Source organism: Bombus vancouverensis, chromosome 15 (assembly GCF_051014615.1).
Source record: "Bombus vancouverensis nearcticus chromosome 15, iyBomVanc1_principal, whole genome shotgun sequence".
Lineage (NCBI taxonomy): Eukaryota > Metazoa > Arthropoda > Insecta > Hymenoptera > Apidae > Bombus > Bombus vancouverensis.
In genome coordinates, this window is record NC_134925.1 from 6934649 (window position 1) to 6957869 (window position 23221).

Below are 23221 nucleotides of genomic sequence, written 5' to 3' on the forward strand. Positions count from 1 at the left end.
TTTTATTCAGTAGATATGCGTGTGCAAGACCAGTACGCCCGAGCTACGATACTTTAAACAGTTGATTGTTTTCATTCAATCAAGATAACTTTTATATATTTTTGATACCGAAAACCTTATTTTTATTCGCCAACTTTTACAAAATATTCACATATTTTTCAAATTACTATTTCATACATATATATTTTTAATATCGAATTTCGATAGATTTTATAATAAATGTCTATGTTCACTAATAATTAACTTCAGTAAAATCGATGATTCAATAAAAATAAATGAAAAATTTGAAAGATAGAGAAATTCAAATTTGAAAATTCGCGCGTATCGCGATGCACTTGCGCAGAGACTGTTCGTGATTCTAGAACGACGTGACTCTAGTCCTCGACATCGCACGACGAGTGAATTTAGTTACACCCGTACTGTAGTTCAATAAACATGGCGTCGTAGAGAATATCGAATTGTGTTTAGTGACTGAATGTCTGAGATTGTGTAGTGCGGCGATTTTTCAGTTACTACAGTATTTTGTTATCACGTTGACATGTTCCTGAGGATGTTACCCGACTACGGTTAAAGTTTCATTGAGAATTCCACACCAAAAGGTAAGTCATTTAACAAGGTGCATGCCTTTCGAAATAACATGTTTTGTTAAAGCGATAGTAGCTTATTCAGAAAAATGATAATTTTATGTTATTATAAATAAATAAAAATCTGATAATTTTAGTTTATTATGTGTTCTTGTTGTTATGTTGCAATGACAGATTGTAATTGTTTCTAACACAGTATGGTAGTTACCGTATGCGGCATATACATAGTTTAATATCGTGAATATGCAAAGATATATATGAAATTATTCTTTAATTGAATAATAGTAAAGTAAAGATTTAATATATACAATTCAATTAAATACTATATACAAAATACAATTACCTGTTTTAAACATAGTAAGAGTAATGATTATTTACTTTATTTCAATAACATAAAACTAGAAATTATAATTACCAAAACCGATACCACTTTGACATATAATTTTAAAATTAATATATAACATATGTACTTACAGATAACTGCATATATCTACTTAGAACCAATCCAAATTATAAATTTGTATTAAAGAAACATAAGAGATTTTATATTCTATCTAGTCCATTCTGCAAACTATTTAATGTAATTTATTAAAAATCAAAGAATTGAAAAATGTATTTTAAACATATTGGTGGACCATTTGGATGGAACACTTATTGTCAGTATATCTACGGTTAGTTATTAATCCATTCTAAGTATGGAACAATAGAAAAGTTGAATAATGAATAACAAAAGGAATTGAGTACACTAGTTGAGAAGCACATTATATTCTCAAATATATTTCTTCACAGTACATTCAAAAACTCATAAATTACATAATATCGCACATTTTTGTGGATCAAACATCTATTTACATGCAATTTATATACTAACGATTAACGACAATAAAACTTTTGTCAAAAATGAGTAAGTTTCTTGAAAAAAGTGAGAATAGATAGATCATTGTACAAAGGGATAAACGAGGTTAGTATTAGAGTCGAATGGTTGCACGTGAAGAGTATTATCGCGAGAAACATGCCTCTTTTTGTATATGCGGCACCAGAACCGCAATGTCGCGAAGTACATAATTTCCACCAAAGAGAGGAAACTAAAGCCCATGAAGAGACCCAACAAGCCACCAGTATTAGCTGTATACAAACAATTATGTAATTGAGATCCTTGAACTTTACAAAACTTTTTATAATTGTAAATCATATGCTTTTGTTCAAATTTTAACAATTCCAGTGTTTCACTAATCTTACGGTACCTTATGACTTCATTAGTGTTATAAACAACTGAAGAGCGTCTTATATATGTGTACCACTGTTGTTCAAACGCAATTTTTAAATGTTTAATGGAGTTGTAAATTAAAAATTTATTTCAATTGTAATTAATATTTACGATAATTGTAGTTGATAAAATTTAGAAGTATTAGATCTTTATATTATTTCATTTTTATTATCTTTCGTGTTTGATTTTTTAACTGATTCATATTACTCAATTAAAACCTTCGATTGATAACGCTTTATTACATTATATTTTAGTGTCACCATGTGTTTAAACCCTAATGAAAGTAGAATACTATATATTATGTAAAAAATTATTCTCATAAAGCCATCCCAAGCCCTGTCACATATTGTTGTAAAAGACAGAATGGAACAAACAAGAAGAGAACAGTTAAAAGCCAAAAATTTGTGACCAAAGGTATCAGTAAATTTATGCTCCTTTGTTGTTTTTATAGGAAAATATACTATACGTTTGTAATGTAAAAAAAATGTGTTGACGATTTGATTTATCTTCTTTGATAAGTATGTTTATATACTGTTAAATTACTACTATCATAAAAAATTAATCAGATCGATATTAGAGCTGAACCCAAAGGATCTACATGAATCAAGAAAGCATTAGATAGAAACATACGGCAATAGATAGCACTGGAAAGCCATTTATCGTCTAGACCCAAAGTCAACATTTTGGTCGCCATTTTAATTAAAAAATTTCGTTAATATGAATCATATATTACGTAACAAAGATTAAGATCTACTTACATAGAAATTCTGTGAAACCAAACAACTCGTTCTTCATATACTTAGTGAATTGGGAATCGACGAAGAACAGGTGGACCACCGCCATGTTGGTACTAATAAAGAAAAATCGTTCCAATTATTTTATGACTAATCATTAGTATAAAAAATTATTACTGTTTACTATATTAATGTGTATTATGAATAAATATTAAATAATAATGTTCTTAAGTTAAAGGAACAAATAAAATTACGAGAAGTATTCTTTGCTTTTCTTCACGTAACTGTCAGGAACAATGAAAGAGGACACCAGTTTGCTCTGTGAGATTTCCACGTTGTAACCGATCTCGAAGCATCCGGGGTAGCAGTTGCAACTGGGCCTGTAAAAGATATGATTTTAACTCTTGTTTTGTCGGAATCTTCTGGCGAGAGAAGCTTACGTTTCAGAGACGTTTAAGGCTATCCCAATGTCATCGTCGTAAAGTTTAACTTCCATTGCTCTGCGAGCTTTCATCGCACATGTATCGTCTTTCTTCTCACAGATTAACGTGTTAGAGGATTCTGGAAACAAATGGTGAATCTAATTTAGAATTAACTTTTATGTTTTAGCTTTTGATATTGAAGAGAGGACATATGTACTCATACATCATAAAGGTATTCATGTTACTTCACAATAAGATAAACGTAATTATTCAATTCAATTTTACCAAAAGACCATACTTGAAAGATCATTTAAAAATTACTAAAAGGAATTCATCTAAAAAATTACTGGGCATGTAATACTGGACGCAATGACAGATTTTCTGCGTGAAATTCGCCTCGCATTCGAGGATGCAGTTCTTCTGCGTATAGGTTCTGTAGTAACGTAGCTTTCTCTCCGAGGTGAAGAAGCACTTCCTCTTCTTTAGGGGAACAGAGATTATCGACTTGCTGGCGGACAATATCCGGGGCGCTATGATCACTCTAGTCTCCTCGCCCGGAGTCACGGTGAACGCAAATTCGGCGATCTTTGGTGTCTCCACCGGGTTATGCAGCAGCATCTGTGAAAACATATTCTTATTCTATCGCTAAATATCGTATATCCTTTCATTTGCAATGTTATGTATATTTCAATCCTGCTCACATTTTAACAAACAGAAAATATTTCTGACGTTGTAAAAAGATGTTTCAACGGTACGTATAATAAGAATTTTTTCATATTTGGTCGAAACTCGGGCTATTTTTCAATTTAGGTCGGAAGTAATCGAAAGAATGCAACAGAATAAAATTGATACCTAGTGCTTAAAAAATGGTTCATAATTCTTTGCTTCTCTTATGTTCTTTACGATATTTTTATTAAATTCAATGTTACATTAATTATGGTATGATTTTAGATTGTAATAGTTGTTAGATGAACGATTAATGTATAGTAGTAGTTTGTAATACTATCCAGATCAATTTCATGATCTGAGATAAAGTACCTTGAAACCAACACTGGCAGTGGACGAACAGTAATATTCATCGACGTCTACATCAAGAACCAGAGTCAGACCATAGTATTGTCCAGCACCGTATGGTCTCCATGGAATGGAATCTGGAGGTACGTTTTCATCGTATCCGGTTTCAGGATTCCAATCGATGTTGTTAAATGGGAACGTCATGTTGATGTCGGACCAATCTCGTCTGCAAGCAAAATTCAATTTATCGAATATGGAAGACTATTTCGAACACCATCAAATTAATATTAAATTAATACAATAGAAGAATTTTCAGGAATGTAGAAATTATTAAAGATCACGAAAGACTTGGTCAAACATCGGATGTTTGAAAATCTAAAAATGAAACTATCAAAAACTGTTATTTCTGGAATTTACTTACGGATTATAAAACAGGTACTTTCTGTCGACAGAATTGAAATTGCAACACATCCCTTCATCTGTCATGGTGGGATTAAATATCTTCTCGCAATCAGTAACATTCCCGTGCCATTTGCACAAATGCAGCATGTCTGTGCAAGATTGCGACACCTATTGAAGAATAATTAATGATGTACAGACTTAATTATAAATATTTAAATGAATATTTCAGTGCTTTTACTATAGTCGACATTTATAGATTATTTTCAGTACTTCGAATTATAATCATTCCTGTGTTCCTGTAGAACTTTTTATTCGCTTCTTTAATTGCGCGAGAAATAAGGTAATAATATATGTATAATTCGTAAAATGAGATTGAAAGTACTCTTTATCTTGGGACATCATAAGACAAGTAGACTACAGAGATATATGAATAAGATCTAACATTGTTATCATGACAATCTCATAAACCGTATGTGAAATTCCATTGTGTGTTACATACGTTGATCATAAAACGCAGGACGTTATCCCAAGTTATCGTGCTCTCGTTGAAACTGCGAGGCGACATACTTTCAAGACGACACATATCCTCCAATAACAGCTTCTTTCGTATATCGTTCCTGTTGTTGAATGGTTCGTTGTAATAAATGTTTAATTTAGCTTTCGATGATATTTTAACAAAATATAAGGTGAAGATTGAATTGCTTAACTCTTAATTAAGATATAAACAGTATTAAATAAAATATATTATTTAGCTATTTTAATAAAAATATGCAATTCCTTTAATATTTTGTTATTAAAAGAAATTTTTTGGTAGATCTTTTTATCAGTTGCTTGAGAACTCACCCAGCGTTTATACGAACTGCCTCGCTTTTTTTTACGTTGTTCATGTTACAAATGGTAACTGAGGGGAACGGAAACTGGTCCAGGGACACCGATTCTGGACTGAGAGCAATGATAATGGGTGTCGAAACCCACTTTCGATATAGGAACCAAATATAATAAGCGGCTGTTAGAACCGCTAGTGTAAAGGAAATTACCCAGAAGATTCTGTGAAGGAGGTATTAGATTTTTAGTTTGTTATAGTGTAATAGGTGCTTGTACCTTCTTAATATTCGAAGATAAGTATTTACAAAAAATAATACAAAATTATATCAAACATTATGTTCAAAAGTCAATACAGATAAATGCTCAAATGAACAAATTTTCATTTAAGACAAAAATTAAGATGTCGTAGAATTGTATTAACATTAAAAGTCAAGTCAAGTCAAAGTCAAAAGAAAATGTAAAATTTTCTCAAGTAACATTTATTATTCTGAGCCTAAAAATTTGTTCGTGTATTAAATGAAATCATAATATTAATTCAAACTGCACAGAATTACCTCTCGACAATTGACAAATTCGAATCTCCGATATAACGTAAGCCATGAAGAGTACTATTTGTACAATATTGCTTCATAATGTTCGTAATCCTTATGCATCGTTGATTTTCACTTTTACTAAATTCACAAACATATTTGAATATTTATTTCCATCTCTGGTATATTATTACCTTATCTATTATTACCTTATACTCTTGTCGTCGTCATTGTCATAATGCATCAGAGGACTTTCTCTCTTGGCGTGCGCGTTCTTGCTGTGCCTAGACCTTAACGTCGTATCCTTCGATCGATACATAATCTTGTGAAAAGATTAATTCGCATGAAAGAAAAATTTGTAAAAATTTTCATCCCAAATAGAAGACAATATACTACTACATGTAGAACCTTTTCCGATAAGGGATCAAATTTTTCAATGTTGATGCTTATAGTGTTTTCTACAAGTAACTATTACAACAACGAGAAACCTAAGATTTGAACAAACTTCTAACTAATTTCATCTTTTGTTCACAAATAACAGGAGTTGACGTTTAAATGCATGGAACGAATCTCTTAGCAAGAAGTTCGATTATACATGTAACTACATAGTAATTAAAGTTTCGTTCCAAATGCATGGAGCTTTCAATTCTATTACCTTGAACGAGGCTGGTCGAACTTTGAAAATGTCTGCAGTGGCGTATCCTTCTAATCTAAGAGGATGTTTGTACGGGTCCTGTAGATGTACAGTGTTGATGGAATAAGGTATATTAGGATCGTGATTCTTCAAATATTTCAGCGTGGCCCTGTCAGTGGTCCTGTAAACGGTTTCGATCGGTTCTGCCTTATTCTCGTCCTCTGGTTTCGAATAATTCCGATAGTACAGCTTTACCGGCATTGCATTGATATCTTGAATTGCCCGATTGCTATCCATACTGCATCATTATCACAAAAAATTCACATTCTCAACGATTTTATAATCGACTTTTGACTATAGTTATCATTTCCTCAAGCTTTAGTCTGATTTCTTCCATTAATACTATTTTTGACATCTTCTACGATGATTTGAAATTGTTTAAAAAAAAAGGTACAGCAGGGTATTACTGTATTTCAATATCATAGCAAGCAGATCCTAACGTGTTTGCAATAAAGAGTGCAAGATCATTTTTAACAAAACATCTTTTTATCAAAAATTCTTATATAAAAGTCGTATCTTTAATTTAAACAGGAATAATGTATCGTTTATAAAATAATTCTTTACAAGAGGAGTTATAACAGCCGAGTATAATTTTTCTTTACGAAAAGATGTCAACTGTTGAAACTTCAGACGTCGTAAAGAATGCCAACCGATAAAAACGCAGAATTTTTTATGAAAAGACGTAGTACTTCGTACGTTTAAAACAAGTTTCTTTCGAAATGAAATTCCGTACAAAATAACCATTGTTTCTATATTACTACTGTATTAATTTACAAAAAGTCATCCTGTATAAGCAGTCGTATCGATCCCTTAAAAAAAACAAACCACAGTGACTTACCCTGTTCTTTATTTCATAGAAACTCCATAATTCTTCACATTTCACTCTCTGAACAGCATCCTCTAAAGAAATATCGATAAAATACAAAAATCTCTCTCTCTATATATATATATATTATTTATCACAGGAAAAATTAATTGAGAATTGAATTATTTATGTGAACGACAAAAATGAAATTTCCACTTTCCTAGATTTGCAAAAAATGATTATAATATCTATAGAATGATGTAATAGGCGCCTATAATCGCCAAAAGTGGGATACTAAAAGCGTAATCTCTAACTAGAGATATGCTAAAAGAATAATTTCGCTATGGAGAGCTTTACGTCTTGTCGAGTGATGTTTTTTCGCGCAATTAGACGGACTGAAAAGTGTGTTAGCTTGGCGATGGATGGTATACAGTGTATTTTCACCGGTCCTTCCAACTATCGATGAAGGATGTCTGTCAACCGACTGGGGGTGGGCACCGACATGGACATCCTTTTAACTCGCTTGGACAGGATCCTCACGTGCCATTGGTTGTCTGTTGTCTTTAGTGTATGCCAACGCGATGACACAGATAATTTTAAATGACTGTTTTATCGTACTGCGAAGGAGATCTATTTCGTATAGTTCGGTTGAAAAATGATGGAAAATTTGATTCGCGGAAGTGCCGCTTCTATGCGTTTCCTTTTTCAATATTACGCGTACTTTTTCCTTTTCTTTTCCTTCTTTTATATATATTAAATGTATGTTATTATTATCGTTGTTGTTGTTATTGTTGTTATTGTTGTTGATGTTGATATTGATATTGATATTGATATTGTATGCAAATAGTTCTTACAATATTTGTTTGAATTTGCGCAATATGAATGCAACCGTAAACTGGATAAATTGATAAACTCATTAGCTACTATGATTTCCATTTGGAGTTTACAAAATGTAAAAACACAAGCGTAGTGTTTTAAAACATTCTAGCGAAGAATCTTTTACTTGAGAAACATACTTTGGTTAGAAATTAATGGATTAATTTAGAATTCTTGAATGTAGGGGAACGTTAGAATGTCTTTGATATTTAAGGAACCATAGTTTTAAGCCTCTACAATCAAAATTGTGTTCACTAATGAAGGAAAGCTTGTACATGATTAATCGTCTTTCTTTCTTCTGAAACTTTCATTTGCAGTTTACTTTACTTCTCGTTTAAAGTAACGAACCAATATAAAATTGTTAACTGTAACATTTAACATAAAACATATAATACCAGAATAATTATTTGTTAAAGTAACAGTAGAATTTATTTAATCCAACTCAATTTATTTTTGTCAAACATAAAAAGGTAGACTCTATTCCATACTGAACGCCATATTCTAGACGTTTCTCGAGACGAGACTTACACAATGATGGAAACGAGACACAAGGCCATTCGAAGAACGTACTTACACGTTATACGAATACTGAGCAGCGAAGATGATCTTGATGGGGCGCGATTTTTCAATGAGATAGGAAAGGGAAGTCGTGTCGGTGTTCCTTTCACCAACTGTTGAGACCAAAGTATAATTGTAGAAAGAACATCGTCTGATCAATATTAAACAACTATACACATGATCACATATTTGTATAACTTATGGTTTTCAGATATAATAGTGAAAGAAGCGATAAAAAGAAATTATTGTATGCACGTACTGCGAAATGTATTTTATTCTTTATTAATAATTACCGTGCATCTTGTAGAGATCTATTAAGAATTGCATATCAACTGTTAGTAATAATAATTTCTATTTAAATTCCATGAATGTCTACTAAAAATCACAAATATTCTGTAATATATCTTGCTGTAAAATAGGATTAAAATAGAATAGCCTGCGACTGAATTATTTAATGAAATTTTAATAATTTTAATATCAAGTGGTTTTTCGTTCATTTACATGGGTGCAATGTAAACGAATAATATATCCATATTCAGAGACAATTTTTTCATTTTGTCTAGCATACATATAATTACGATAATCGTATCTTATAGTAATCACTCAGCTGCATACTTGAAAGGTGTATACAACAATTATCTACACGGTGGAAGGTTCTGTTGTTGATTGCGAAGTGCAAATGTTTGCAGAACTAGCGTAGTACGCGATTAAGCAACATTTATTCGCGTTATCGTGCAAATATTACCTTCGACATTCAAACGCGAAAACGAGCAGCATGAAATTTTTATGAAACGTATGAAACAGACCTAATCTAAAGGATATGTAACTGTAACGTTGAGGGGGGTGAGCATGCACTTGTGTGTGAAATTATTTACATTGACACTCGTTGGTCGATAGTAGGTCATCGTTGTTTGCATTGTGTTAAAAAACGTTGCAAGAGATGACAGTGATTGCGAAACGGCGGCAGTTTTTTAAATTACGTACGATTCTATCTAATTAATGGTACATTTGCAATAATATCACATTAAACACACTAGCAGGTTTGAATAAGTAATATTATATAATTCTCAAGTAAAAGTAAGAAATAGGTCACTTTGCAATTAGCGCAAGAATCTTAATTATTTTTTGCCGTATGATTGGAAGGTTTACGGATTTTTCTTTTCTTAATGATTGGAACATTTGAAAATAATTTTAATTATAGAGGGAAATAGATTTGTTGAGTTAGTTAATTGTATTTCGAAAAAGTTAGATTCGAGCATGTTTTTTTCTTCATTTAAGTTACAGAAATGACGAAGAAAAATAGGAAACGGAAATTGGAGGAGGAGGAGCAATCGATGATCGATTGGGAACGGGAGAACATTCTTACAGAAGAAATAAGAAATGAGATGGAATTCATGTGGGAGGTACATATTTCTGTTACTTATTCCATTCATAAATCCTCTTTTGTAACGTTTAATTGTTTACAGATTCCACAAATATTCCATTTTCTTCATCTGACAAAAGAAGCTCTGAACATACCTCATTTGTCCATGTATGAGATGGAACGAATGTTTTTGATACCAAGAGCTTCCAGACAATTGGCAAATATCATGACGTCGTTGTTAAGGTAAAGTAGAATTTAGAATCGCAAAAGAAGAATTCAAACATTTTAGATTTCCTTCCAATATTGTTCTATATAAAAATGAATTAAATAAAGCAAATGAAATATTAAATATTCCAAATATTTTTGTAATCTTATCAACTCTTTCCTGAAATTAATAATACTTTTGGTTTTAGTTCCCCCGTATTCAAAGCAAAGTTGAGAAAAATACCACCGATGCCGTACGAATTCTGGACAAATATTCTTGCATACAAGATGAAGAGCTGGTTCAAAATTTACGAAGCTAAACATCAGAATGCGGTAAAGGTGAGAGTTTGTCGTTTTTGTGCTTGATAATGATAATGTTGCTTCAATGTTGTCACTTATTACAAAGCATTGTATCGCGTGTACAACTATCATTGTCTGCTTAAATAAATTAATTTTATACATGGACATTTTGTATTACAGTGATTATAAATGTGATGAAAGATTTTTAGGTTCTAGAAACTATTGGTGTGGAACCTGAGTTCTGGAATGTTTTCCCCGATGCTCCTCTGTTAAATGGCAAGGATTTTGAAGAGTTGACCTTCAGACAGAAAGTTTGGCTTCTGAAAACAGTCTGTGATACAGTCATGGTATGAAAAAATACAACAAAAAGAAAAAAATTAAAAAGAAGCGTCCCATGCATGATAAAAATCAAACTTTAAGGATTAGAAGTTTAGAAATTCGTTTAATTTAATTAATAAATTCTTTAGTTGTTGCTACAAAATATAATTTTTAGCACACTAGAAAAACTGTGCAAGAGGAAATAGCCAAGCAACCATGGGAAAACCAATTTGAAACCGTTCTAGGCACCGATCGTTATGGGGCAAGATACATATACTTTCCTCAGTTTCTTAAAAGTGATCTGAGAGTTTACAGACATTGTCTTGATAACAACATTTTATCAACAGTAAAGGTATCCAATCACTAACAATTTTTAGTTCACTTTCTTTCTTCATTGTATCATTTATGTTCTTACTAATATTATTTCTATTTCAGCCGATTAAGCCGAAAATAAAAACGCAGTTAGAGAACAAAGCATTGGTTTCAAACGATTTAATGAAAAGGAAAACGAAACATAGAAAAAGAAAATCGCGATGGAGTAATGGATTACCACCGAAAACAAGGAGAAAGCCAAGTAAAAGTGATGATAAACATCTGAACGATTGCAAGTGCAGTAGCGACAGTGCAATAGGCTCATTGATAAACGAGGACACGAATTTTAGTAGTACAAGCATCTGTAGTAATAACAATAATAACAGTAGTAATAATAATAATATTAACTTAAATACTATCAACGTCGAAAGGTCGGAAAGTTTGTCGAAATGTTCAGAAGTAAGCACTATGTCCGATAAAACATGTAAAAGTACAAAGTCGAGTGGTTACGATACAAATAATTCTGTTCGAGATATTCCTGGTAAGAAGTCATCTCAAAAAATGTTCAAAGGATTTTCTGACAGTAGTAATAACATTAAGTGTAATATAGATATAATCAATGGGATTTTGAGCGGTTTAAAATGCGAAACTGTCGAGGAAAAGGCCACAGAAAATAACGACATATCTTTGACACAAGTTTCGCAAGATAAATTGAAGATAAATCCAACGAAGCAATCATATTTAGATGCGATGGATGTACATATAAACAAAGGTGATTCTGTCGATAGAACTATTGATAATTTGTCTAGTACCTCAAAAACAGATGATGAAAAACTGAATGAAATTATCAGTGCAGAAAATTTGAAATTGAACGATAAAAATCCGGACAACATGCATGGTGTTAGAGAAACACATCAAACATCTATCACGTCGAAATCCGACGATGAAAAATTAAATGAAACGAGGACTCACGTTCGAAAGCAACAAAATGATACTAGCTTATCTGAGGACAAAGTGGAAAATAGGATTCTCAGACGAAATGGAAGGCTCGCTAAAGAACAGAAATCGAATAACGAGCAGTCAAACCAAATAATTAAAAATGAGACAACATCTTCTGATGATAAAGATCTTTCTTTGAGCGAATTGAGAAGTATGTTACAAAAAGAAGCGATGGAGGATGATTTTTCTTTTGACGAGAATAGTGAGATTAAATACAATCTTAGAAAATTAAATCACCTGAAAACGAAAGAATGGAAACAGGAAACGGAGGATTTTAATACGATGCTTTCAGAGCTTAGTGTTTCAAAATTTCAACTTGTGGCTGACAGTGTTAATTCACTAAGAGACCTTATTTCTACCTTTTCACCAAAAAATGGTAGTCTAAGTACTGATACTGACGGTGAAGTACGTAATGTCTTTATTTTATCTAAAATTATTTTCTTTTAGCCTTTTTTTAATTTATATATTTCCTCAGACCGAACTTATATCTCCATGTGAAGTAAAATTGGTAAAAAGGATGACAGAGTTGCTATCTTCTTTAGAGGAAATGGAACCGGCTTTGCAAGAGTCGATGAAAAGAGCTAGAGGGAAGCTCCAAAAGGAATGGACTAATTTTAAGGAAGGGTATATATATTTCATTTATATTAAAGCATACAATATCATCCACAATATCAGATCTCATCGAATTTCATCTGGGAGTAACAATAATAATTTTGAAAGACATGTATATCTGAAAAACAAAACATGTATATCTGATAATTTGTTTGCACAATTTTTTGCACTTAATACTCCCAGATCAAAAGTTCATCCTGCCTGAAACCTCTTAAACTTGCTACAATCTATATATGATCTGTAAAGTGGAACTCATCCACCTTCTTTCAGTAACGTTGCTTTCATTATTGAGTATGTATGACAGACAAGTTGCTGTATGTTGTAGCAGTGCGGAGGATCAGGACTCATCTGGGGAGGGTCTTGGCTCTAATTGGTGGATTCTTGGATCGCAGGGCTGTCAATTGTCAACTTCCGGAGACGCAACGTTACAAACGTTACCGCAGCCTACCATATCCCCAGCTGGCTCCCAAAACGTCTCCAACAAGATCGAAGAGGTATCCGTTAGTCACGCAGAACACAATAAAAAAGAATGCACAGAATCTCAAGATGAAAGTTTACAAAACGAAACGCAAAGAGAACAATCTGAAAGAGACGAAGGCAACAGTCACAAGAACGCAGGAATTGAAGAAGAGACAAAAGAAGATTCAAGCGAAGAAGGTATAAATAAGAGGCAGTGAAATGACAATAAAATGTTTTAATTTTAACAAAATCATTAATATTAATAAAAAATTTCATTTTATTATGAAACTAGAACAACAAACGCGAAGAGTGTTACGAGCTCGGGGCATTTCCTCATATACAGAACAACTTTATTCAGACGATGAGATCGAAGAGAACGAGCTGGAAGAATGGACCGACGTTGAGGCCGTGTACGCGGCTCCCAGCACACAGACAGGTCCATCCACTTCATACCTTACTCCGAAAGTCAGATACTCTGACGATCGGACAAACGAGGAGGAGGACTCAGACCAAGATTGGATTTTACCAAGCTCTCGCAAAAGGAAAAATAAACGTCCATGTTAGTATAACAACGTGAAATTATTATAATCAACACTTCAGTAACTTTACCAATTTTTTAAAAGTATTATAGAGCATTATTATATATTATATATTAGCATAAGGAATAATCAATGCAAATTATAATAATGCAAATTATATATTACATATTACATATTATCATAAAGAATAATCAATGCAAATTATAATTTGTAGCTGCCAATAGAAGATTAAAGTCTTTCCAACACAAGTTACAAAGCATCAAAATTAATGCTCTTCAAGACGCGGCAGAATCAAAAGTAACCTCTCCCACCAAACTCAACAGTAAAAGGGAACTTCCTAGAATCAGAGAAATCCAAATATGCAAACCAAAGAAACTGACCAACTCAGAATCCCCTAACAACAACAATACAGCAGACAAACAAGAGGCTGTAGTTGAAAGTAAATCTAGAGAAACAGTGCCTTCTACAGAAATAAGTTGCAAAGTAGAAACTATTGCAAGCGTGCATTCGGAGTTGGACATCAAAGACGAAGGCCCGATCTATGATTCTACACCGAATCAGTTCGATAGCTGTTACACGGTTAATTCTAATTATGTGATGCTCAAAACTGAACCGAATCCGATGAATTATTATGTGATGCAATCAAATTCTGCAACTGTCGTTCCACAAAGTGCAATCGTGCAATCTGGCCCAATGGTCTCAAGTATTATACCACCGATTCAACAAGGTTATTACGTACAAGGGGGGCAAAATTACATTATCCAAAATTCACAAACCAATTTCGTACCTTCCCAGCCATTCCAACCTCAAGGACCACAAATGATAGCTCCACAACAATTTGTCAACCATCCTGGTTATGTACCTTACATGGTAGCGACTACTCAACCCCCAACTGGATATATAACTACCGGTCAACAAATTCTTTCGCAAGAAATGCCCCAAAATCCTCCGTTTTCAGTTCAATCTAATCCTACTTCAGTAACTAAACCTTTGCAAAACAGGTATTCAGTGCCAAGACAGAGCTATCCACATCCTAATGGAGTTGTTATAAGAAGTAGTATGTCCATAAGAGGAAATACACCGCGACTCAATAATTCCAGGGTCATGAAAAACGTTCAACAGCAACGCACCCCTGTTAGGATGCAGAAACCGAAGAAACCAACCACATCTTTGGAAAACACCGGTCAGAAGACTACTTCTTTGATCGTTCTCAGCGACAGCGATGATGAAATTGAGATGATAATTACCGAGAAGACCGGTCCTGAGACTGAAGCAGAAAAAGCAAAGAATACATCTAGGAGAAACATTGTGCAGACTAAGCAAAAGTCAACACTCACGTCAAACGTCACGGAGGTACCAACGAAAGGTGTGATTCCTCCACAGATAATACAACGCATGAATCAAGGAGGGATCTCTATAACACCAGTCAAACCCACACCACCTGTTCAAAATGCCAATACACAGTTGGTAGTAGTTGTAAACGAAACTGGAAGCCATTATGCCTTAGCATTGCCGAACGGAAGCAAGCTGATTCTGACTCCTGAACAGGTCGCACAGATTCGAGCTTCGAACGGTGGGAAGCTGATCTTGTAAGACATTATTTTAATTCTAACCTCAAAATCTTTCATAGAATGAATAGAATATATTCGTGATCTCTGGTTCACGTATATATCTTCGAAATTGATGTTCCTACAACAAAGATCTGTATGATAATATCTGGAGCATTCTGGAGCATTTTGTACCAATTTGTACGCGAATATCAAAAATTTCTATACACTATTTTAAGATAATGAAACCATCTGTATTTTAAGTGTTACTTTGACTATTATTGGATGAGTTTATTCCTGAATCATTTCACTTTATGCTTATGAAGATCTTAAGGAAGACATAAGGGATTTTATGCATTTATCTATTCAAATAAAAAAGAAGGAAAATCTTAACACATTAGACATGCATATATGAATACATTAAACATATTCTAAATATTGTATCTTTTCGAATATTTCTCTTCCCACATTGTAACGTTAGAATGATACTCGAGACCTGTGATGTCTACAACAATTTTCATATATTTTTGTTACGCTATGTTAAAACAATATTTGTATTATACAAATAGATCGGAAATGTTAACAAAACATCAATTTTTTTCGGGCTTAAATCAAGCTTAAAACACTTAAGCAAGACATTACAAGATAGCGCCATTATATTTTGTATAATTAATAATATACGTGTTTAGAATGTTTCGTTTATAAATTATATTTATGAATTGGTAATTTTTGCCATGATTCGGATTTAAACCAAACATTGAAATGATGCACTTACGGACTGTGGTAAAACGTTATTGTTCACAGGATGAATTGCGAAGATGAGTATTTTATATACTGTTCAACTTCGAATGATATCATAAATACGTATTATTATTGAATAACATGCATTTTTTAGGTCACTAATATAACATGTAAATAATATTCTACATAAATAAAATAATTATTAAGACATCATTCGCGCGTAACCTGAATTATAAAAAAAGCTATATTATAATATAATTATAATATATAATTATAAATATAAGCTTTATAATTATAATTATAATTATAAATACAATTATAAAGCTTATTGAAAGTTAGTAAATTCGAATATATAAAACTTACGAAGTTAAAGATTTAGTACTGTACAAATCACTACAAATATATACAACTCATTTGCAGTGAATAAATAATTGGATTAATTACATTATCTAAACTAACAAAGGAATAAATGCAAATAAGTTGTATGAGATATATTTAATTTTCATTTCTAATTATGTCTCAAAACATATTTATTAATAACTAATTTACCCATAGTTCTTGATGTGAAATATAATTACAGGGCATTGTAATGCTCTTCTGTATTATTTATTACCCAATGCATAGATCGTTGATATTACTTCATGTGTAAATCAGAAATTCATTGCACCAGAACAGTATAATTTTTTTGTTCTCACTTAGAACGATGAATTTTATGAAGTACATGAAATACTGCTTTTGACAAACATAAAAAAGTTATATTATCTTTAAATTAAATATATTAACAAATTAGTTTATTTGAACAACGTTAAATCGTTAAAAATATAGTTATATATATAATATTAATTGTAATTATTAATTATATACCTTAAATCTCATACTACAAATTATATTACTATATTTAAAAAAGAGGGTCACAAACTGAAAATGTAATATATGAAATTGTTTTTTATTTTACATGTAATAATTTACAAAGTCGAAAATAGTACTCGTTGGTATATATTATTTTCTCGCTTTACAAGCTCTGGCGTATATATTACAAATATATTACAAAAATATGTTAAATAAGCTTTGTACACTTTACAGTGAATAGGAACGTTAAACATTTCAATTAATAATGAGCATGTGTTCTTTTTAACCATCAATCACAAAGTAACTTGAATTATTTACAATTGATATTATGAAAGATTGTATGAATCTTATCACTACGATAAAATCAATTAAGAAAAAGACACACTTTAAGGAAATTAAAAAATTAAATTACAAGTAAATTAAAAAGATGGCTAAAGCAATTAGAATATAAAAAAATATTAAATTGGTATTAGAATATTCGCCAATAATTGCCCTAGAAGAATGCCATCATGTCATATATGATAAATTTTTCTTATTAATCACTATCTTCAATTTGATTCCTTTTCTTATAGATATCTTTATCAAAAGCTAGGAATTTTGTTAAACGTGAACCATTATATGGTGTTTCACTTCCTGGTGGATGTAGTCGCATCTAAAACAGACATGCATTTATAAAAATAATATATGTATATAAAAAAAAAGATTCCAGACTTTTAAATTAATAATTATCTTTTATAATTTGGTCAAACATCATGAATGAAATACTACCTACCACAATATACATGTTTGATGAAGTCTTCAGGTTCGTTTCATGATTGATGAAGTTCAAGAATGAATTAATATTTTGGCAAATAATTTCAGTTAATTAACAAGTTATATTTTCACAAGTACAGATAAACGTAATTTTGTCACATAGAAGATATAAAAGACATTCCAAATTTTTGTCACAATTATAATTTACATTTTATCATAGAATATCCATCTGACAATTTAGACGTGCACAAATGAATCAAACGAAACAAGATGATGCAAAGTTAGTGTGCAATCGGTTATCAAAGTATCAGCCGTCGAAGCTACATTTGAAGAATTAATGATCAATTTGCCCAACTCCTTTGTTAGTTTTATTAATGTTATTACGTAAAAGATATTACAAATTCCGGTCACCAAGCACGGAAACAACAAAATAGCACCGGTAAGATTGGATCTTACAATAAAAAATAGAAAAAGATGAAGCATTAAATATTTTATATCACTTACAATGAAAATTAAAAAAGAAAATTATATAAGAAAGTGAATTCATTATAAATATATATTCTAATATTGTCACGTGGTATGATAACATTTTAAATGTTAACATGAATAATTTAACTAGTTAGTCTACGTTTCCTTCTTAAACTGATCGTATCTATAAACTATTTAATTGGACGTTTGAATTTGGGGAAGAAAAATGTTTTGTAATTATAGGACTGGAGGTTGCAAGCTTGAGCATTAGTGGAGGGACCCATTTGCAAAATTGCACGCATTGCTTGATCGTGCAGCACCAATTTCTCATCTATTTGTCGACGTAGTCATCCACGGTGTTCTCATCTCCCTCTGCTTTGTTTCTGAATCGCTTCTGCAAGAAAACAAAACCGACACCAGTCGCGTTACACGTGATGGACATGATGTTACGTTCATGATGATCGGATGATGCGTGCATCACTAGTAAAACTTAGCTTAGCTTACTTCTTCCGTGTGATTCTCTGAAGTTCAATTGGAAGCATTTTATTTTATTAATTAAATGTAAAATCATTAATAGAGATTCTTTAACATACAAGATAGACGTTAGAGATTATAGATTAAACTAAAGAAGTAAACTTGAATTTTAAAACAGGCCTAAATCAGGCCACATTTGAAATTTTTTGGAAAACTCCGTTGGAACATAAATTGAAAAGTCTATCTGGAAACTTTCGCACATTAATGTAAGTAACTGTTTCCATTCTCGCGTTTTCGACTTCCAGTTAAACCTCGTTACAGAAAGGTTTAATCGCGTTAACGTAGAACGCGTAAAATGCAGCTGAAGCGCATAAGCTCCTCTTTAACAATTCAATCAAAACATTGCTGTTTCTGTCTTATTCATCTGATTCGTCCCAGCTGGTTGCACTTGAGTACACCTTGTTCTCTGTTCATACGCGTTCCAAGATTTTCCCGAGGTTTGACCGCTTTCGGTGAGAAATTTCGAGGCCCATGACCTCGACGATGACTCACCATAATTCTGTACTTCTCTTTGCACGCGTATTCGGTCTCGTCCACGTCGTTGTAACAGTCGCTCTTGTAATCGGGTGGGATCGGTTTCCCCTCGAATTGGCAAAGCCTTGACAACGGTTTCGCGTTCACGATCATCTTCTGGAAACCAGTCGGTTTCTGTTGCGGGCAGTAGAACACATCTGGAGTATTTTTGTCGAAAACAATGCTCTTCCGCATCATGTCACCAGCCTCCACTGTTAGAAGGATTACCTATTAAGAACAATTTCTTTATTATTCTAATTGTTCTCTAGTTAGAGAATCTTCAATCTCTTTTTTTAATTTTTAAGTAATTATTTTAATTATTGGAATCATTCACGTAAGCTTTCTTTGCAATCATCTAAGAATAATTGATATGTTAAATAGCGATCGAGGAATTTATATTTTTAAATACTTTCGTAAATGAAAATATTACCTATAAACAAAAGTATTTAACAATGATATGTTGTTAAAATTAAAAAAGCATAATATCTTTTAGAAACTTACTTATGTAACAAAATCTGCTATAATATATATTAGAAGTTCTAGTCATTTAAGCAAGTTACTGAAAAAAATTATGCTTTTCCAAATTATAAAAAGACATTTCAAAATTCTAAGGCACATAAATAGAATTACATAAACCTCTATATCTCATTTTTTAGGCATTTTTTTACCAAGTATTTTTACTTTACAAGCTAAAGAAAACATTCCTGTTTTAAAAGATCGTTACAGTTTATGTCAATCTTCATCTCATTTGATATGATTCATACGTCATTAACTGCACTTTCCATTTGTGAAAGGATCGATATTCTTCGACTCCGAGTTCGCGAGTTTTACGCAAGAAAGCAAAGTGCGCAATTTGCGTGCGATTTCTTATAAAGTTCAAGTAGAGTTATATAGAATCAATAACAAAAGAAGAAAGAAAATGATACAAAAATAATTCGGGATTCTGTGTAAGCCGTTGAACTTAGGTATGAAAAAAGTAAAGTATAATCTTTCCTCTCACGATGGACGATTTCTCCGATTCATCGGTTCGCCAGCAACGAATTATGTACAATGCATTCGTGATTAGTTCCGGAAGTGTGAAAAGCAGGAAGCATAAGAAACCGTGATATATCTGATATACTTACGGCAAGCATAGCCACCACACTACAAGCGTATGCGATTCCTGAAAAAAGAAAAGGATGATTTTTGTGAAATGAGAAACGTATGAAAAATAACAAAAATGATAGAAAAGTTAAAAATAAGGAAATAAAAATATATACGGATCTTAAGAAGATGAAGAAATATATTGTTCTAGAAAAAAGAAAGAAAGTATGACAATGGGTGTGATTTTTTAAGGAAATAGAATAGTTTGCAATGCCTGAAAGAATTATTATTTTAATAAAACAAATTGATAAGGTGCAATTAATATGCGTTACTTATTAAGGATTATGTGAAATAATAATAAAAATAATATGCGAAACTAACAAGTATATGTAATTTAGAAAAGGGGAGATGAGAGAAAGGAGAACTACTATGTATATAACTCCAAACGAAATGAAGAAATGAAAAAGAGATCGGTTTCATACTTAAAAGGCGGGGCACTATTGGGACAGAGCAAAAAGTTTCATTCTGGGCATGGAAACTTACGCAAGTTGGCTTGTGGACATGGTTCATTATTAAATGAACGTAAACGATAAAAACTGGGCCGCGAAGAAAAGGAGTCAATGCCATGCATGTTCATTATACGCTCGACACGATTCTTCTTCTTTCAATTGAATTTACTTACGGTATTGTCGTTCGACTTTATTAAATTATTAACTGAATTATTGTAACCCATGGCTGCAAAAAAATTTCGAAAAGGAATATCTTCTACACTTATATTTTTGAGATTACAACAATAAAGACTAAAAAGAGAGTTGTTTAACAGCAAATAGTACTTCAATACCAATAGCTTTTCTTTGGATTTTCATACAATGGAAAATAGAAAAGAGAATAAATAAATTATCAATAAAAGAGGAAAGGTAGAATAAAAAGGAAGAAAGAACAACCAATTCGACCAATATGAAAAAAATTCCTTCCAATTCTCTAAAACTCCGCTATTCTAAAACCGACGTAGGAAATATTTGTTTATTTTTCAAAAATTTGAAGAAGATGATAAAGAAGAAAAACAGAGATACTTGTTTCTCAAAGAAACATCTTCAAGAATACATTTACATTTACATAAAGAGCATAATGATATGAATCAAGAGAAATTGTAATCGTTCTCTTAAACCGATCTTTGCTTTGGATTTATCTTTAATTGTACGTGAGTAATGGGAGGATACAGTCAGACAGACATTATTTTTATCCGTTGGATAATCTACTGTCGATCTAGGCAGCATTCAAGCGCATTTCTGCAAGGACGACGAGGTCGGTATGGTTCCGTGTGGTGCATTCGATCGGCTTACTCCTGTTTCAAGATACTGATCTCGTTGAACCGATACCCTCCTGACATTTTGTTGACACCATGCGACACTCGTGAATAGAAATAAGAATGATCAATCAAATTTCATCCATCCCCTTTTAATTCATCTTATAAATGATGGCATATTTATAAAAATGTTAAAATGCCGTTTATGTAAATCTATAAAGCTAATCTTGGATGAATCGATGTTTCTAGTTATGATGCCTGCAAGTAAAATAAAATTGCGTATATAAAAATGAAAAGTATAAAGATTACTTAACACAGAATATTAATTTAATGGAATTCTATTAACTTAATATATTGATATAATAAAACGTATTGATTTCCAAACATAAAAATAAATTAAGCAGGTTGTTTATATATAAAAATCTAAGAATTAGAATTAAAGAAGGCATATGTGACTTATCTCCCAAACAGCTGATTCCTATTTCCTAATCGTGATGGTATTCTTTTCTAGGTCAATGTTTAACGAGGTGTAAAAGCATAAGAATTGCGAAAGTGATCGCTGACTCATCGTTTGTCAGAAATTAAACACAACTATTATTGATTGTAATTTCTAACGAAAAACGATCCAGACAGTACAGTCTGGAATCTTCAAAATATGCAACGAGATGCATTTTGATGTAACATTTCCTCCTTGACATTTGTCTATGACATTTAAGATCTAGTTCATTCACCGTAGTAAGCATAAAGTTGCTAATTTGTCCTTCCATAGCGTAGGATTGTATCTTTACTTTTAACTGATCTTCCGCTACCTTAAATATCGCTTAAATTCTTAGAAAAAATAATATACTTATTAATAGTTCAGAAGATAATTACCATAACTGTAAAAATCTCAGTATGGTGATATTTTTAGTGAACGTAAGACTTAAACGACGTACCAAAGCCTTTTAAGTAGCGAATACCATACCGATACCGATCAGTCACGTGAGTAATTCTTGAATTATTTTGAACGCAACAATACAATCGTAGATATCTATAATTTCAGATTTAGTCATTATTTAAATTCATTGAACTTGTAGCTATCCTTTGCACGATTAAGACAGAACCATACAATAGATTCAAAAATTAATATTCAAATCCAGCGTTAGCAGATAAATTTTATAATAAATGTAATTATTATAAAATTTATTATTGATGATACGTCAACATGGAAAATACGCAACATTATTGTTATGTCAGCAAAGACGCATAAGCACAGAGTCTAATGTACTCGTGTGTCTCATCCTGCATACCTAAACGAAGACGCAAGGCATTACTGCGTGGGTTTCACCTTTGATTTATTGCTTTCGCTGCCGAAACAAGCTTCAATACGTTGCAGCGTTTCAGAATTGAGCGCGGCAAGCAGCTTTAAGTTTGTCCGTTTCGAATAAGTTGGCGCAAACAGGATTGAAACTTACCCATGCTGGTGAACGTGTTCTGCACGGGAAAGAGCACCTGTTGATCTACGCGAGACGGCGTCTCTTCGTTGACTGAGATTGCACCGGATTCGCGCTCACCGCAGGCACTCGTACTGAAAGTGAGTGCCGTTACGTTATACAGGATGTATCAAAACC

At 32.2% G+C, this 23221-nt stretch overlaps 3 protein-coding genes and 1 long non-coding RNA gene across 11 annotated transcripts; 1 reads left to right on the forward strand and 3 right to left on the reverse strand.

Moving 5' to 3' along the window:
• Positions 1-313: 313 nt before the first annotated feature.
• On the forward strand, positions 314-16318 carry LOC117157169 (uncharacterized). Of its 6 annotated transcripts, XM_076624677.1 has the most exons (12): positions 9390-9691; positions 9990-10114; positions 10178-10317; positions 10488-10617; positions 10788-10925; positions 11072-11248; positions 11332-11749; positions 11819-12612; positions 12683-12831; positions 13145-13476; positions 13571-13837; positions 14032-16318. In XM_076624677.1, the coding sequence occupies exons 1-12, from the start codon at positions 9652-9654 to the stop codon at positions 15408-15410; spliced, it is 4089 nt and encodes a 1362-aa protein (XP_076480792.1). In that variant the 5' UTR covers positions 9390-9651; the 3' UTR covers positions 15411-16318. The 6 variants fall into 6 exon arrangements, with proteins under 6 accessions (XP_033190856.2, XP_033190854.2, XP_076480792.1 ...); XM_033334965.2 differs by lacking the exon at positions 9390-9691 and adding an exon at positions 314-599 and having other exon boundaries at positions 11332-12612; XM_033334963.2 differs by lacking the exon at positions 9390-9691 and adding an exon at positions 3619-4164 and having other exon boundaries at positions 11332-12612.
• LOC117157173 (pickpocket protein 28) lies at positions 1522-8196 on the reverse strand. Of its 2 annotated transcripts, XM_076624679.1 has the most exons (14): positions 7635-8196; positions 7311-7372; positions 6434-6710; positions 5988-6100; positions 5803-5919; positions 5267-5470; positions 4923-5040; positions 4443-4591; positions 4046-4247; positions 3355-3625; positions 3026-3146; positions 2840-2965; positions 2610-2701; positions 1522-1709 (listed from the first exon to the last, which is right to left on the reverse strand). In XM_076624679.1, the coding sequence occupies exons 3-14, from the start codon at positions 6707-6709 to the stop codon at positions 1522-1524; spliced, it is 1977 nt and encodes a 658-aa protein (XP_076480794.1). In that variant the 5' UTR covers position 6710; positions 7311-7372; positions 7635-8196. The 2 variants fall into 2 exon arrangements, with proteins under 2 accessions (XP_076480794.1, XP_033190867.1); XM_033334976.2 differs by lacking the exons at positions 7311-7372; positions 7635-8196 and having other exon boundaries at positions 6434-6716.
• A 717-nt stretch (positions 16319-17035) lies between the features above and the next one.
• Positions 17036-23178, reverse strand: LOC117157185 (uncharacterized). 2 transcript variants are annotated; one of them, XR_013060141.1, is made up of 5 exons: positions 23066-23178; positions 20347-20384; positions 19202-19450; positions 17727-18569; positions 17036-17606 (listed from the first exon to the last, which is right to left on the reverse strand). XR_013060141.1 is itself a non-coding variant. In XM_033335002.2 (4 exons), exons 1-4 carry the CDS (start codon positions 23067-23069, stop codon positions 17490-17492), a joined length of 408 nt encoding a protein of 135 aa, XP_033190893.1. In that variant the 5' UTR covers positions 23070-23178; the 3' UTR covers positions 17036-17489. The 2 variants fall into 2 exon arrangements, 1 of the variants encoding a protein (XP_033190893.1); XM_033335002.2 differs by lacking the exon at positions 17727-18569.
• On the reverse strand, positions 21376-23059 carry LOC143303633 (uncharacterized). Its single transcript, XR_013060143.1, has 2 exons — positions 22547-23059; positions 21376-22439 (listed from the first exon to the last, which is right to left on the reverse strand). It is a non-coding gene; the product is annotated as an uncharacterized LOC143303633 (long non-coding RNA).
• Positions 23179-23221: the final 43 nt, after the last annotated feature.

Bases quoted from the DNA above. Each gene is read 5' to 3' on its own strand.
- LOC117157185 (XM_033335002.2), bottom strand. The intron at 19,451-20,346 runs GTAAGTATATCA...TGTTCTTAATAG, and splicing joins GTGTGGTGGCTATGCTTGCC to GTAATCCTTCTAACAGTGGA. The intron at 17,607-19,201 runs GTGAGTCATCGT...TGTCTGTTTTAG, and splicing joins AAGAGAAGTACAGAATTATG to ATGCGACTACATCCACCAGG.
- LOC117157169 (XM_076624674.1), top strand. From the start codon at position 9,652: ATGACAGTGATTGCGAAACGGCGGCAGTTTTTTAAATTAC. The intron at 10,618-10,787 runs GTGAGAGTTTGT...AAAGATTTTTAG, and splicing joins AACATCAGAATGCGGTAAAG to GTTCTAGAAACTATTGGTGT. The intron at 11,249-11,331 runs GTATCCAATCAC...TTTCTATTTCAG, and splicing joins ACATTTTATCAACAGTAAAG to CCGATTAAGCCGAAAATAAA.
- LOC117157173 (XM_076624679.1), bottom strand. From the start codon at position 6,709: ATGGATAGCAATCGGGCAATTCAAGATATCAATGCAATGCCGGTAAAG. The intron at 2,966-3,025 runs GTAAGCTTCTCT...TATCTTTTACAG, and splicing joins GCCTTAAACGTCTCTGAAAC to GCCCAGTTGCAACTGCTACC. The intron at 1,710-2,609 runs GTAAGTAGATCT...GTTTGTATACAG, and splicing joins TGGTTTCACAGAATTTCTAT to CTAATACTGGTGGCTTGTTG.